Source organism: Sander lucioperca, chromosome 20 (assembly GCF_008315115.2).
Source record: "Sander lucioperca isolate FBNREF2018 chromosome 20, SLUC_FBN_1.2, whole genome shotgun sequence".
In the NCBI taxonomy this organism is placed as follows: Eukaryota; Metazoa; Chordata; class Actinopteri; order Perciformes; family Percidae; genus Sander; species Sander lucioperca.
In genome coordinates, this window is record NC_050192.1 from 16,603,727 (window position 1) to 16,617,749 (window position 14,023).

Sequence of the window (14,023 nt, forward strand, 5' to 3'; positions counted from 1 at the left end):
GAAGGCATCACAACAAAACAACTCATTAAAATCAAACAAATGACTAAAGGGAGACACCGAGACAACAAAACGTGTTTGTATCGGGAGGAAGAGGCAACAGGAAGTAATCCAGAAGATGCCCAAGGTAGGGAGAGAAAGTAATTAAAGTGATACAGTGAGAAAGCCTTTGTGTTTTGGTTTCATTGTCAAATAAAGTCCAAACAGAGCCACGTTCGGGGTTTCTCAAGAGAGAATAAAAGTGAAAATGTGTAGAAGAAATCATATCAAATGGTCTGTGTTCAAGTAATAACCTCAAACATTAGGGCTGCACAATATATAGTTTTTTTTTGTATCATCATCGCGATATCAACTGGCACAATAAAACGTTAAAGACTGTCATAATGTCTAAAGACTGGAGATCTTGCATCACAGGGTCACACATTGCAAGACTACAACTAGATTTGTTTTGAAAAATATAACCAAGTTAGCTAGCTACCGCTAGCTGGTAACTTAAGGGAAAGTCTGCAGATTTTCTGTTCTGCCGTAAATGCAGATGAATGTCTCCAGTACCTGGAGGTCTGTGTTTATCCGCCGGTAAAACTCCAGTTGGATGACGCGCTTCAGAAGGGTTGAAAATCTGCAACTTTGGGGGACTTCCGGAAATGCAGCGTGCCGAGTAGATGCGTGCGCAGCTCGCTCCCACAACCAAGCTTTCAGTCTACTCTTTTGCAACAGGTTTTAAAAACAAGTGTTGACCATACTGGCAATTTCACAATGTCCAAACTTAAGAGCAAACCAGACAAGAGCAATCCTGCGTCGTCGTCGGCGGCTAGCATTAGCATGGCGGAGATTAGCTCACTACTGGAGGAACATAGAATGGCGCTTCAAATCATCGTTTGATTCACTGACTTCCACACTGGACACTCTACACACCAAGGTCGCAGACCATGGGCAACAAATTTCTTTATTGAAAGATATGCCACAGACCAACCTGATCTCACAGAATTCCATGAAATGAACACGGCCCCTTAACTCAAAATCTGTGGCAGTTTCACGGAATCGCAAAGCATTTTGTGATGGGCCCACGGAAGAATTCCGTGAAATGAACATGGTTCGCCGAAAATTACGTGATGGGCCCACGGAAGAATTCCGTTCAATAAACACGGCCCCTTAAGTTAAGGAAAAGGTCGTGGTTGGGCTTACGGTTCCGTGACGCGGAAAGAACGGGACGGTTGGGTTCAGGAAAAGGTCGTGGGTGGGCTTACGGTTCCATGACACGCGGGAAGAACGGGACAGAAAAGAAGAAAGCAACTTTAGGAAACTTGACATGTGGGACACGAACCCCGGTCTCCTGGATGAAAGTCTTGTGTTTGACCCATCCACCCCCCCAACCAACCTCCTTACGCGGAATTTCGGCCTTATATAGTACTCGCTACCATAGTCGCTCTTAATGCTAGGTCATCTTCTCATTGACTTTACATTGGCATTGTTTTCCGTGGTGGCCACACGGATTTTTCACACATTCCGTGCCACCACCACGTAATGCAATGTTAACAATTCGTGATCATTTCACGGAATTCTGTGCGACCAGGCTGCACAGACACTAATCACCGCCTCCAACAACTGGAGAAAGTGTGCTCTGCCATGCAGCGTGATAACGAGTCTCTTAAGACCAAGGTGGCTGACCTGGAGGGTCGCAGCAGACGGCAAAACATAAGAATAATCGGCCTACCTGAGGGCACTGAAGGCACTCGTTTGTCTGTTTTCTTCTCCCAACTACTTGTGGACGTCTTTGGCACGAAGGTGCTTGGCTCTCTCCCTGAGCTGGACCGAGCTCATAGAAGCCTTGCACCCAAACCTGCTCCAGACGGGCGACCACGACCTGTTATCATACTGTTATCATACGGATACCTTTTTTAAATCAAGGACCTGGTTATACGCGAGGCTCGCAAACGAGGCTCGCTGCTCTATAATGGCCACAAGATCCACCTCTACGATGACTACAGCCCGGACCTCTTGAAACAGCGTGCCAAGTACAAAACGTTCATGGGCGTTCATCGCTCTACCAGTGTGGATACAAGCCGGCTCTCCTCTACCCTGCCAAGCTCCGCATCACCCTGCCTAATGGAGAGGGCGGTGTCGCAGACACTGCCAAGTTCGTTCATGGTGTGCAGGTTGATCCTCCATACTTTACTCATCTTAATGTGTAAAGTAACTAAAGCTGCCAGATGAATGTAGTGGAGTAGAAGTAGAAAGTGGCATGAAAAGAAAAGACTCAAGTAAAGTAGAGTTTAGATTCTCTGCCCGAGCCGGGCCCGTGCACGTTGTGTCCAAGCCCGGCCCGACACATTAACTGTAATTATGAGCCCGAGCCCGACATTTTACACCGCTATGATCGGGCCGGGCCCTTAAACAAGCATTTGCGTTTTTTTAATCATTACTTTATTTTACAACTCTTAAATCTTATATCGGGAGGGATCATGGAGAGCAGATACAAGAGAACAGAGAGAGAGAGAACAACAAGAAGAAGAAGGAGAGAAGAAAAGAAAAATCTGCTGCATCACTTTACAACGCAGCTTCACCCACCAAAACATATTTAAATTTCCCATAGTGTGTGGTGAAAGGGTGGACAGAGGGGCTGATGGGAATTTGGAGAAACACAAACAAAGACAGTAGCTTGTGTTCGAAACCGTTCCCTCATTCACTTACTCACTATTCCCTATATAATGTTTATTAAAGCTATAGTGCGTAGTTTCTGTCGCCCCCATGAGGAATTCTAAGTAATGACAACAACACTGTTGCCGCGTCCGTGGCATGAAAAGAAAAGACTCAAGTAAAGTAGAGTTTAGATTCGCTGCCCAAGCCCGAACCCGAACCGGGCCCGTGCACGTTGTGTCCAAGCCTGAAACATTAACTGTAATTATGAGCCCGAGCCCGACATTTTACGCCGCTATGATCCGGCCGGGCCCTTAAACAAGCATTTGCGTTTTTTTAATCATTAATTTATTAGCCTTATTCGGTGGGGAGCAAGCTATGCTTCTCCAGCTTCTCCCGTAGCTCTGGGTGGATGTCCTGACCTGACTTGAGTGTGAGATAAACTGGGCTACATCGCGTCTCCCCCCTCTGCAGCACTGTTGTCGGCCAATTAGGTGATGGAGACCAGAAAGTCTCCTATATGGTTCCAGGGCTTTGACTATGTTGCTGCCTTGATCTGTTACCCACACTATTTGGCTGAGGGGAGCTAGGGTCGAGGTTTCATCCTTGTTGCATTACCGGTATTCATTAAGATAATTCTGAACAGATTTCTGTAGTTCAAACAACTCTGAATTGTAGTTGAGAATGTCAGTTATAACGGCCCACGTATTACAAAATTGTCGGGTTTAAATCGGGCTCGGGCTCATAATTACAGTTGTGTCCAAGCCCGGCCCGGGCTTGGACACAACGTGCACGGGCTTGGGTAGGGTCGGGTTTGGTTTTTTGGGCCTGATCTAAGCTCTAAAGTAAAGTACAAGTAGATAAACATTTGTATTTAAGTACAGTACATTACAGATTTTCATATAACTTTTCCAGAGCGGCCGGTTGCAGACCCCTGACCTATAGCTAGAAAGAAAGTAGTTACTAATGTTTACAGACCATATGAACATAAAACAAATCTGCAAGGGGACGTTTCCGGCTAAAACTGTGTGTGTGTGTGTGTGTGTGTATGTGTGGTCTGTGTGTGTGTGTGTGTGTGTGTGTGTGTGTGCGCGTGTGTGTGTGTGTGTGTGTCTGTGTGTGGGTGTGTGTGTGTGTCTCTGTGTGTATACTGTATGCTTTTTGCACATTGTAATTTAATGGTGAGTGCCTGATCCATTCAACCCGTGGTTGCAGCGTTGCGTACCTGCAACACCCAGGTGTGTGTGAGAACGTTTGTGTGTGTGTGTGTGTGTGTGTTATCCAGGTGAGTGACTGTTCATTAAAGCGTGCTGTTAATGGAAGAGTGTTTAGTTGGTGCTCAGCCAAGCAGGCTGAATGAACTTTGTCCACATGGTTTACTAAAGCAGCCCACTGCCTGTCACTTTCTCTCTCTCTCAGCGCCCGTCGGTTTCAGGTTTCAATTACAAACAAACTTCAGATGAAACTCTCTCTCTCTCTCTCTCTCTCTCTCTCTCTCTTGCCTCTCCTTCCCCGTCTCTCTGGCTGCACTTCTGTGTACCATATTTAACTGGATTCACTACTTATGGCAGCAGCGAAAATGTGAATGTACAAGTTATGTGTCTGTGAGCACGCCAAGCGCTCCAGTCCCCTAAACCTAACCCTATCACCTGAGGAAAACTGCACCTGAAAATACTTTGAAAGAGTCGGAAAAAGAAACTAACTATGATTCTGATATTGTGATCAAGGGCCCTATTTTAACGATCTAAGCGCACGGTGTGAAGTGCCTGGCGCAGGTGCGTTTAGGGCATGTCCAAATCCACTTTTGCTAGTTTGACGGCGGAAAAAAGGGTCGGTGTGCCGGGAGCATGGTTCAAAAGGGTTGTACTTAGTTTCTTCATGAATCAGAGGTGTGTTTTGGCCGTAACATGCAATAAACCAATCAGAGATCATCTCCCATTCCCTTTAAAAGCCAGGGGCATTTGGACCTTGGAGCATTGCTATTATGATGGCGGATTTGCACCATAATATTTTTAATTGTAATCTTCTTCGTGTGTGTGCTGCTGCGCGTCCCTGTGTGTGTAACAAGCATAGTGTGCACGCGCTGTGCACGAGCCTAGATGCATTTTACTAATGCGCTGTTTTTTTTTACAATGAAATGCTGCGCTATTGACTTTAGACCAGGTTTTTGTTGGTCAATGGCGCGATCACTTCCCGCTGCCTCAAGATAGCAATACGCCAAGAATGCACCTGAACACACCTCCCTCTAAGACCAGCACGCCCATGGGCGCACAGATGGGCGCAGGTGCATTTGCTATTTAAACGACGTGGGCGCAGGACGGGAAATTGACAACTGCGTCGGTCTTAAACTAGCCAAAACTGCTCCCCGCCTCCCTCACCCTGTACTTGCCTGACAACAGCTACTCACCACATGACAGGGGCCGCTCCTCGGCGTGAAGCGGAGTTTGGCTCCAGGCACCAGCAACGAAACAAATCCAAAAAAGAGGGGGTGAGGGGTGGAGGTGGGGGGGTGGGCAGGTGGAGTATTGGTTTGGGCTCAGAGATTGGTGAGTTGTGGGTGTGACAGAGTTTTTTTGTTGTGTGTTATTGGGAGATGGCGTCGTCGTCGCGGGTGGGATTTAAGTCCACTACGGTCGTCCCTCGAAGAGAAGCTCCTCCCATGCCCTCCGCTGAAGATGACGGTTGGCAGTTTTTATTAGCGCCTCCGCCTAGGAGACAACATCATTTTGTTATTATATTGTTAATTTAACCCTCATGTTGTCTTCCCGTCGACCTGCAACTTTTTGTTTTTCTGAGTCAAAATTTTACATGAAAAACCTTTATCAATGTTTTGGTCGTCTTTTTCGACACTTTTTTGGCTTTCCCCGATGTTTACTATTAACATGTTTTTGACGTTTGTCACTTTTTTCAAAGTTCCTTTATCAATTGCTTTTTCTTCAAATGCTATACAATTGAATAAGACACCCACATTCAATGAAAGAAGTGGACTGATTATTTATTTAACTTGTTAAGAGCGTTGTATGGAACCATCCACGTTATTTTTTTGGACAATTAGTTTGAAAGAAACCCAAATTTCTGATATAGAAACTTTTTGAAAATGGGTCAAATTTGACCCGAGGACAACAGTAAAGGTTAAGCCATAATTTGGCTTGTGTGTTAAACACTTTTAGTTCTGTTTTAGTTTGATTTAAGTTCCGTGGATGAACAGTTCCATGAATGTACACCTTTTACTGACCAGGAGGATTGACCAACATTTGTTTTGCACATTGGGATTCTGGTTAGCTACTGATTATGGAGGAGGCAGATGATTAGGAGCAGATGACAAAGACAAGTCGCATGTTTTTCTTTTTCCCCGTCCAGTTTTTCCTGCAGTGCCAAGGAAGCGACATTTAAAATATGAAATGATAGTTATCCATCGAATCACTTCCTACATGTAAAATTAAATTGGGAAAGTAATTCTTGTGTTTTCTGTGAGAGCGATACGATTGAGACGGTTGAACATATTTTCTTGCAGTGTGAACTGATTAATGACTTGTGGCTGTCTTTTCAATGCAGGCTTCAAGCTAAAGGTATACTAGCCTGGCTCCGCCCTCCTACGTAATTCGACTCAATTTTCATTTTCCTTCAGTACTACGTCTGGGTTTGCGGCATATTCGCGGGTTTTCTCCGACCAAATTGGCGGTCCAATCAGCGAACAGAGGGAGTGGCTGAGAACGATGACGTTGAGGTCATGAGCTAGTTTGAGTTGTAGTTCCGTAATGGCGGTGGAGAAAGGTGCGAGCGAAGCCATTCGGTCCGTTGTGGCAACGCTGCTGAATATCCAGAAGTTAAAGCCTGAGCAAGAACAATCTTTGCTGAGTTGTGTTGGTGGCCATGATGTTGTGGCCCTCCTCCCCACGGGGTTCGGGAAAAGTTTGATTTTCCAGCTCACTCCTTTAGCGGGGAAGGAGTTGGCTGAGGTGAACGCTAGCGATGCTAAGCCGATAGTTGTTGTCGTCTCCCCTCTTGTTAGCCTGGTCCTACCAGACAGTACGTAGGAGGGCGGAGCTAGGCTACCAGAGTGGCTCTGGGCAGATCCAATAGTTTTAAACTTCAACAGAGTACCCGCCTTCAAGGAAGTTAACACTTGTCAATGGAGAGTGGCCAGAGTCTCTGTACAAATGAAATGGACCAGAGTCTGGTAGGACCAGGCTACCACATTAACTGCTGCACCTATTAAATGAAATGTCAATTAAAGCTGGAATATTTTTAACAGATAAGAATTTAGAGTTCTTGATAGATAACTTGATTGAACATTGTAAACATTTTGTTCATAGGTGTAAGTATTTAAAGGTCAAACACCACATCAACGGTTGGAAAAATGAGCTTAAGCTTTTTGCTGCATCTCTTCAATGCATGACAAAGGAAAACGCCAAGAGACTCTTTTATTTGTTGGACTTACATTCCCTACTTGACTAAAAAGTATGTTTATGTTCTTTATTTGTTATGTTTTGTTGTATATATTGCCTCTACCTCAACACTTTTTTTTGACAAATGTACAAACACATTATGCCTTGATTGTTTGTATCACTATTGTACAATGAAGAAAATAAAAAAAAAATAAAATAAAAAAAAGTTACCTTGCCCTGCCGAGGAGGAGGACGGAGGCCCGGCGAGCACGTTGGCTCCTCCTCCTCCTCCTCCTCCGTTGGTCTGGGAGCAGACGTTGGCGTGGCGCGCCGCGGCTTTCTGCTTGTAGTGGTTGCTGTGCAGTTTGTACTTCATCAGGAGGATGAAGATGAAGACGAGGACGGAGGCGACGATGATCCCTCCGATGATGATGATCATGGTACCTCCCAGGAACTGGAGAGAGAGATCGAAACGCATGCCGACAGTTAGCCGATCCGACGATTTACCAGCTTTTTTCAGTGGCTCTTTGAGTCTGGCTCAATAGTAAAAATACATTTCTGGATAAAAAAAAAAAATATGCAGATGCACAGCAAAGAACAAGCAGAAATACAAGCAGCAGAAAAATATAAAATTACACTGATCAATGGATGAACATTGCTGGGATGGGTTATTATCATAATATTTATGTATGGGCTTTATCATCAGTCCTTCCCCCCTCACTATCTCCACTATCGTCCGCCCAGGATGCTTGTGATTGGTTTAAAGAAATACAAACAAGCCAGAGCACTTTTTTACTCTATCCCAGAATAGATAGGCGGTGTAGCCAGACCTTTTAAGCAATATTTATATTCACATCAACGGGATTTGTTTGATATTATACGAAAACCGCACGCTGAAGCGCCGCCAATAGCCGTCAAGCGTAGCTTCGTGCCTGATCGTGCGCCTGGCCATTCATACTAGACGCACATCTCTCTCTATGTGTGTGTATGTGTGTTCCTCTCTCTCTGTCCGTCCGTCGGTCTCTCTTTCCGTGTACCTGATTGCGTGTCTCGCTGTAGACTAGAGCCCGAAAGATGAAGGATTTTTAAGGCCAACATCGATACAAATATTTCGTGATTTAAAATTCCGATATTCCGATATATCGGCCGATATATATCGGTGTGGCTCTACTGTAGACACAGCTGAGAAGTCAAGACCTTGTTTTATTTTGAAATGTGTTTTATTTCTGTCAAGTATCCGGCTGCACTGTGGCCTTCCTGTACTGTATGTGATTACTTGACACATTTGCTCGCGGCTCGCAGAAGAAATAGAGGAGACGTCGAAAACGATCGCTGCAGCCTGATCGCAGCTGGTATGAACAGAAGTTCAAATAGCTCGGCTTCACGGGACATGTCAGACCAAGTTTTATGAGCTTACATCAAGCAATTGAGATGATGGGAGTGCGCCCCGACTCTAGCTCTCTCAGGATTTCATTCACATATATTAGATATTTGTCTGCAACAGTGAAATCCCTTAAAAAAGTTGTTTGGTGTAAGGCCGGCATAAGATTTCTTTAGTCATTTTCATGCTTTTTAATGCTGAATGATTTATTTCCAGGTAACTTCTGAGCACATTTCTGGTACATATGATTTAAAGTTGTGCTTTTGCACGATTCTTTGTGGAGAAACTCAGATTTTACAGATCTGTTGATTGAAGCAACTAATGGATAAAATCATATGAGTTAGTCGACTAAGAATTTCTTTAGTCAAGGACAGCCCTACCAATTACAGTGCATTACTTTTGGTAGGTATATGTACAAAAGGTTCTTGAGAACAGTCTGATTTAAGCTTCTCCGGGTCCTCTAAAATAAAGTGTTTATCCCAATTCCTGCTGTTGAGCTCTGTGCGTTTTCAGGCTGATACAGGCGTAACACACTCACCTGGTCTCGTATGGAGTGACAGCGTCCATACTCCGTCTCCGTGGCGAAGGACACACAGCCCACCAGCTTGGTGCCTGTCAGGGCGGTGATGCCGTCGTCGTAGACGGCCAAGACACACAGCTCGTAGTCCCGCGAAGACGCCAGGTCACTCAGCAGGAAGTACTTGTGGTTGGCTGGGATCATCCTGAATGAGAGGAAGACAGAGACAAGGTCATTTTAGGCTTTTTTTTTGGATCTGATTGGCAGAGACAAGACATTTTACTCTTTTTTTGTGTGATCTGATTAGGAGATTATTTGCAGTAGAGGGGTTCAGGTGGTGGAGAGAGAAACAATAATTAATTTCTTCCTGAGTGTCTTATTTCAGCTTTAGAACCGTTTGCATTCTCACTCCCATCGCGTCAAAACGTGACGCTTGGTCTGGTGCCTTTTGGCGTTTGTTACTGATGCAAAAAGTCTCCTTTAGCGTCATATTTTGACGCTCTGGGTCAGGACTCTTGGTGTCACTATTTGTTGCTCTGGGTCGGGACGTACGTTTAACTGACATGCAGCACAAGAACGGGACAGTTAGGTTTGGGAAAAGATGGTAGACGGGGTGTTGTTTGACCCATCCACCTCCCCAACCTTCCTCCCTATGTGGATTTTGGGTCTTTCATACTACTCTCTACCGTTGTTGCTCTTAACACTACGTCATCTTACAGCCCCGTGGTTGAGCTGCTGCTCTGCCCGGTGTGTTCCATACAGACGCTGAAGGGGGATATTGGCGCCGGTATCCGACACTGAAGCCACTGACCAAGTCTCAGTATTTTACAAGCTGGGGGTACAAACCAAACAAGAACCAAGCCGATTCCCCACTCCAGTCCCCAGACCCCAACGGTCAGTCAAGCCCGGATTTCGTTGATGGTTCGGAAGACTATCCCAACAGGATCTGCCCTAGGAAGCCCAGCCTGGGGAGCGCGGTTTTTCAGTTTTCATCATGTTTGTATCCTCTAAAGTCACGTTTAATAGCGCAAGATTTCCGGTTTTGAGATATGGGCCAGGCATTACTGACAACAGCAGCATAGAGTACAGTAATGAAGTGAAATTTGCAGTCAACAGGAAATGTAAGAACCCAGACTCACCCCTTCTCTAGCTTTGGCCATGTAGGTGACCCAGGTGCATAAATAGACAATGATTCTTGTCAGACCCCGTGACGCCCTACCTTGCATTATAGGTGAAATGAGCTATAAACAAGCACAATATATACACATGGTTCCCATATTCAGTCCTTCCAAAAAAATGCGGAGTTGTTTTGTGATTGTTGCGGGAAAAAATCCTTGATTATGCGGCACGTTTTCTTAAAAAATGCGATGGAATATGCGGGATATTTATGCAATTTTATGCAATGAAATTGTGGGAACTTGCAAAAATTGCGGGAACTTGCAAAAACTGCGGTTTCATCATGGCTTCATCGCGGGGTTTGCAGCTTTTCGATGATGTTCACGTCACGTAATTACGTCACTTCATAACGTCACTTCATAACGTCACTTCATAACGTTCCCATGGCAACAGGGGAAAATGGCTGCTCTTGTGTGAAGTAAACGTAACATTTTTCAACTTTCTGCTAAGATACATGTGACTTTTTTGCAACGAAAATGCGGGGACTATGAAATCATGCAAGCCCCGCATATTTTGCGCGGAAATCGGCAATTTATGCGGCGAAAGTGCAGCGTATTTGAAAAAATGCGGCCCCTGCATAAATATGAGGACTTTGGCTGATTATGCATTGAATTATGTGATCGCATAATCGCGTTTTTCTGGAGGGACTGCATATTCCGGTCACTAATTATTATACAGTAATAATTACATTTAAAGTTAATGTATACAATGTTCTATTGTTCTTTCTTCTTTAAAGAATGGCCTTCTTTACCACCACTCATTCTGCGTAGTCCAGTTAAGAAAAGGCAGTTTTTAAAAGTCACAATAGGTCAGAGAACCAGCTGCAACTTCTGTGATACTCCATACTCTTTTTTTAGTGTTTATATTAGTTGGAGATACATTAAGAGTGACAGTTCAGGCCCCCTTCTTCATCTTTCAGATTGCTTCCTGTGGTTGGTTAGCTTTATGTTCTCACTCTCAATGAAGCCCATTTCTGTCTGTGACCACCAGACCAAAAAACGTCACGGCATCGACCGGGAAGGGGACAAAACGTCATCGACTGGGAGTCAGTGGACGGATGGAGAAAGAAGCATGAGATGTGGTTGAAAGCTAGTAAATGCACCATGTAGTTTAGATTGTTTTGTTGCATAGCAGGGTTTCTGCAGGTTCTACCAAGTCAAATTTAAGACTTTTTAAGACAATTATGAATGAAATTTAAGACCTATATCACGACATAAAAGTACTACAAAATGCAGAGTCACAAAAGTCCTTGCAGAGTAAATAAATGTATTCAAATTGCATAAGTTACACAGTAATAATGATCTGTACATATACAGCAAATTATATTCAGACAAGCGAAAAAACACATTTCAATGAGCATTAGAGGCATTACATGCACGTAGGGAAAAAAAAGGCCCGTTTAAAATGATTAAGACCTAGAACAAAATACTTTTGATTTTGAAATTTTAGATTTTTTTAGAATCCCTGGCATACACGTGTTGTTGTGTAGAAGACTTTTTTTGTCATCATGGCGCTTTTCGTGGGTGTCAAAAGCCATCATTTTCATTCGCAAACACGCTAAACCCTAGGAGTAAACTCTGCACTCTGTCACATTAACTTATTGGAACATTGTTACGATTTTGTAATTTTTTTCTGTACAGCATTTCCTTGAAAGCCCCATATTGATGCTACAGTAATACCAGGCACAGAGCTTAACCACAGGAGCAGAAATCAATTTCAGTGTTCACTGTGACTGACTATTATTCCGTGCTAGAGGAGGACAGGAAAGGTTTGCGGCTGTGTGTGTGTGTGTATTGAACCAGATAGAATGAAGGGACTGAACTGCGACACAAATGGACTTCCCCATCACAATGAAATGTCCAAGTAATTTCTTCCTCATGCAATAAATTTGAGAATAACAAAACTTGGGAAAAAACTATTTGACAAACTATTTCTCGTATTAATGCTGTGCTGGATGGGTTGGTTCGTCCATTGTTTACTAAACTTTTAGAAAAAAAAACCCAACCTTTTACCACTACTGGCTGTGGGGAATTGAACCTCCCGACCATGGCAATCTCAGAGCTTTGCTCGAAACAATTCAGCTTTACAGAGTTACTGTAAACATGGAACCTTGCCAGCAGCAAGTACAACTGGTCCTATGTATAAATTCTTTTTATAAATAAATATATTTAAGACACTTTATCTACAGAGAATGTAATGTTAATGGTCGCCATTTTAAAAATGTCGTTAACGTTGGGAAACGGTCGCAGTTTGGTTATGTTAAGGCACCAAAACTAATTGTTTAACTTTAAAAAAAATGTTTTGGTTTGGGTTCAAATCAGAAGTTACTTCACTTGTAGTCTCTCATTGCCAGACCTTCCTCCACAGTGCTGCGGAGGAGGGTCTGGCTAGTCCAAACAGCATTCCCGGAAGGGAGAAAAACGTGCTCTGGTTTATTGGCATTTCTTTGGGTGGTGCTAAGCGCCGGACGGAGCCACGGTGCCTCTGCAAAATAGCCTCGGGAAGGAACTTGTTTTGGTGGAACGTGTGTACGTTCAAAAGTTTTAGTCGTGCAACAGAAAACTCAGATTGGACAGATAGTCTAGCTAGCTGTCTGGATTTACCCTGCAGAGATCTGAGGAGCAGTTAACCATAGTCCTCAGAAATCCACCAGAGGTTAAAACGCCAACACAAAGAAAGAGGAAGGTAGCGGACATCCGGCCAAAAAGAGGGACATCTGGCAGAATTTCCGGCAGCAATGGGGCAATCCCAGATGTGGAACGTTGTGGATATAGACTACTTCACTTGAGGTTACACACGTGACATTGAACGTGACATTAAAAGTTAAAAAACAACTCGCCGTTTGCTTTTTAAGATTATTTTTGGGGCATTTTAGGCCTTTGTTTCTATAGGACAGCTGAAGACATGAAATGGGAGAGAGAGAGGGGGGGTGACATGCAGCAAAAGAGCCGCTGCGTCGAGGAGTAAACCTCTATATATGGCCGCGCGCTCTACCAGGTGAGCTATCCATGCGTCCTGCTTTTATTTTTAAATGGGACGTGAACCCTGCTCTCCCGGGTAAAAGTCTACTGCCCCTGACTGCCTCCTTATGCAGAAATCTGGTGCTCTTATACTTGGTGTCTTTACGTCCTGCTTTGTTTCCATCATAATTACTACAGCCACTAGAGGACGCTGTCATTAAAAACGTCAATATAGGTAACTGCTGCTTGAACAAACAACCTCTGGGAGTGTTTTTTTTTTTAAATAGCATTTTAGGTAAGAGATAAGAAATCTGTTTTTAAATTTTGAGGTGGCGTTACCTTGGCCAAGGAGGTTGTGTTTTCGGCTTGGTTTGTTCGTTTTTTGGTTGGTTTGTTTGTTTGCTGGATTACAGAAAAACTACTAGCCGGATTTTCATGAAACTTGGTGGAAGGGTGAAGAATGCGCCGAGGAAGAATCCATTCAATTTTGGAGCGGATCCCGATCACGGGGCATATGCACACATTATTTCTCACTGTCGTTAACATTGTGAGATTGTGCGTTTGTGCTGCATTCAGAATCTGTAGGTCTGCTGGAATGTATTTACAGAGACTGTGGCAAACAATCAGCTGGTCCAGGATCAAATCATGTAGAAGTCATTTCCATCACTGACCGGAGGGCACATGTGCACAATCGTTAACATGTGTTCTCATTTCACTGTTAACTGGGTCTGAACTGCCAATAAGTGTGTTTGATATTAACCTTTTAAAAGTGCCAGAAGCAAACAATAAGTTGATCTGTTGCAGTTATGTTTCCCTTGTAGATGTGCCGTTGCATGTTGTGATTGGTTGAACAGTCTGATTGCATAGAAAATTGAGTTAATAGAATAAAAGCTGCATTTCAGCAGAGCAACATTTCACTTTGATTGCACAATGTTACATGCAGTTATATGTTAAATGCAAAAAGATC

The 14,023-nt window shown here is 43.9% G+C and overlaps 1 protein-coding gene across 4 annotated transcripts in view; it reads right to left on the bottom strand.

Moving 5' to 3' along the window:
* si:cabz01090165.1 (uncharacterized protein LOC100333421 homolog) overlaps positions 1-14,023 on the bottom strand; it is a 471,441-nt gene that overhangs the window by 20,702 nt on the left and 436,716 nt on the right. For all 4 annotated transcript variants that reach the window (XM_035995843.1, XM_031304122.2, XM_031304121.2 and 1 more), the window contains 3 exons: positions 8,942-9,125; positions 7,254-7,476; positions 5,042-5,342 (listed from right to left, as the gene is read on the bottom strand). In XM_035995843.1, coding sequence (XP_035851736.1) covers positions 5,218-5,342; positions 7,254-7,476; positions 8,942-9,125 — 532 coding nt within the window. In that variant the 3' untranslated portion in view covers positions 5,042-5,217. The remainder of the gene's footprint in view (positions 1-5,041; positions 5,343-7,253; positions 7,477-8,941; positions 9,126-14,023) is intronic.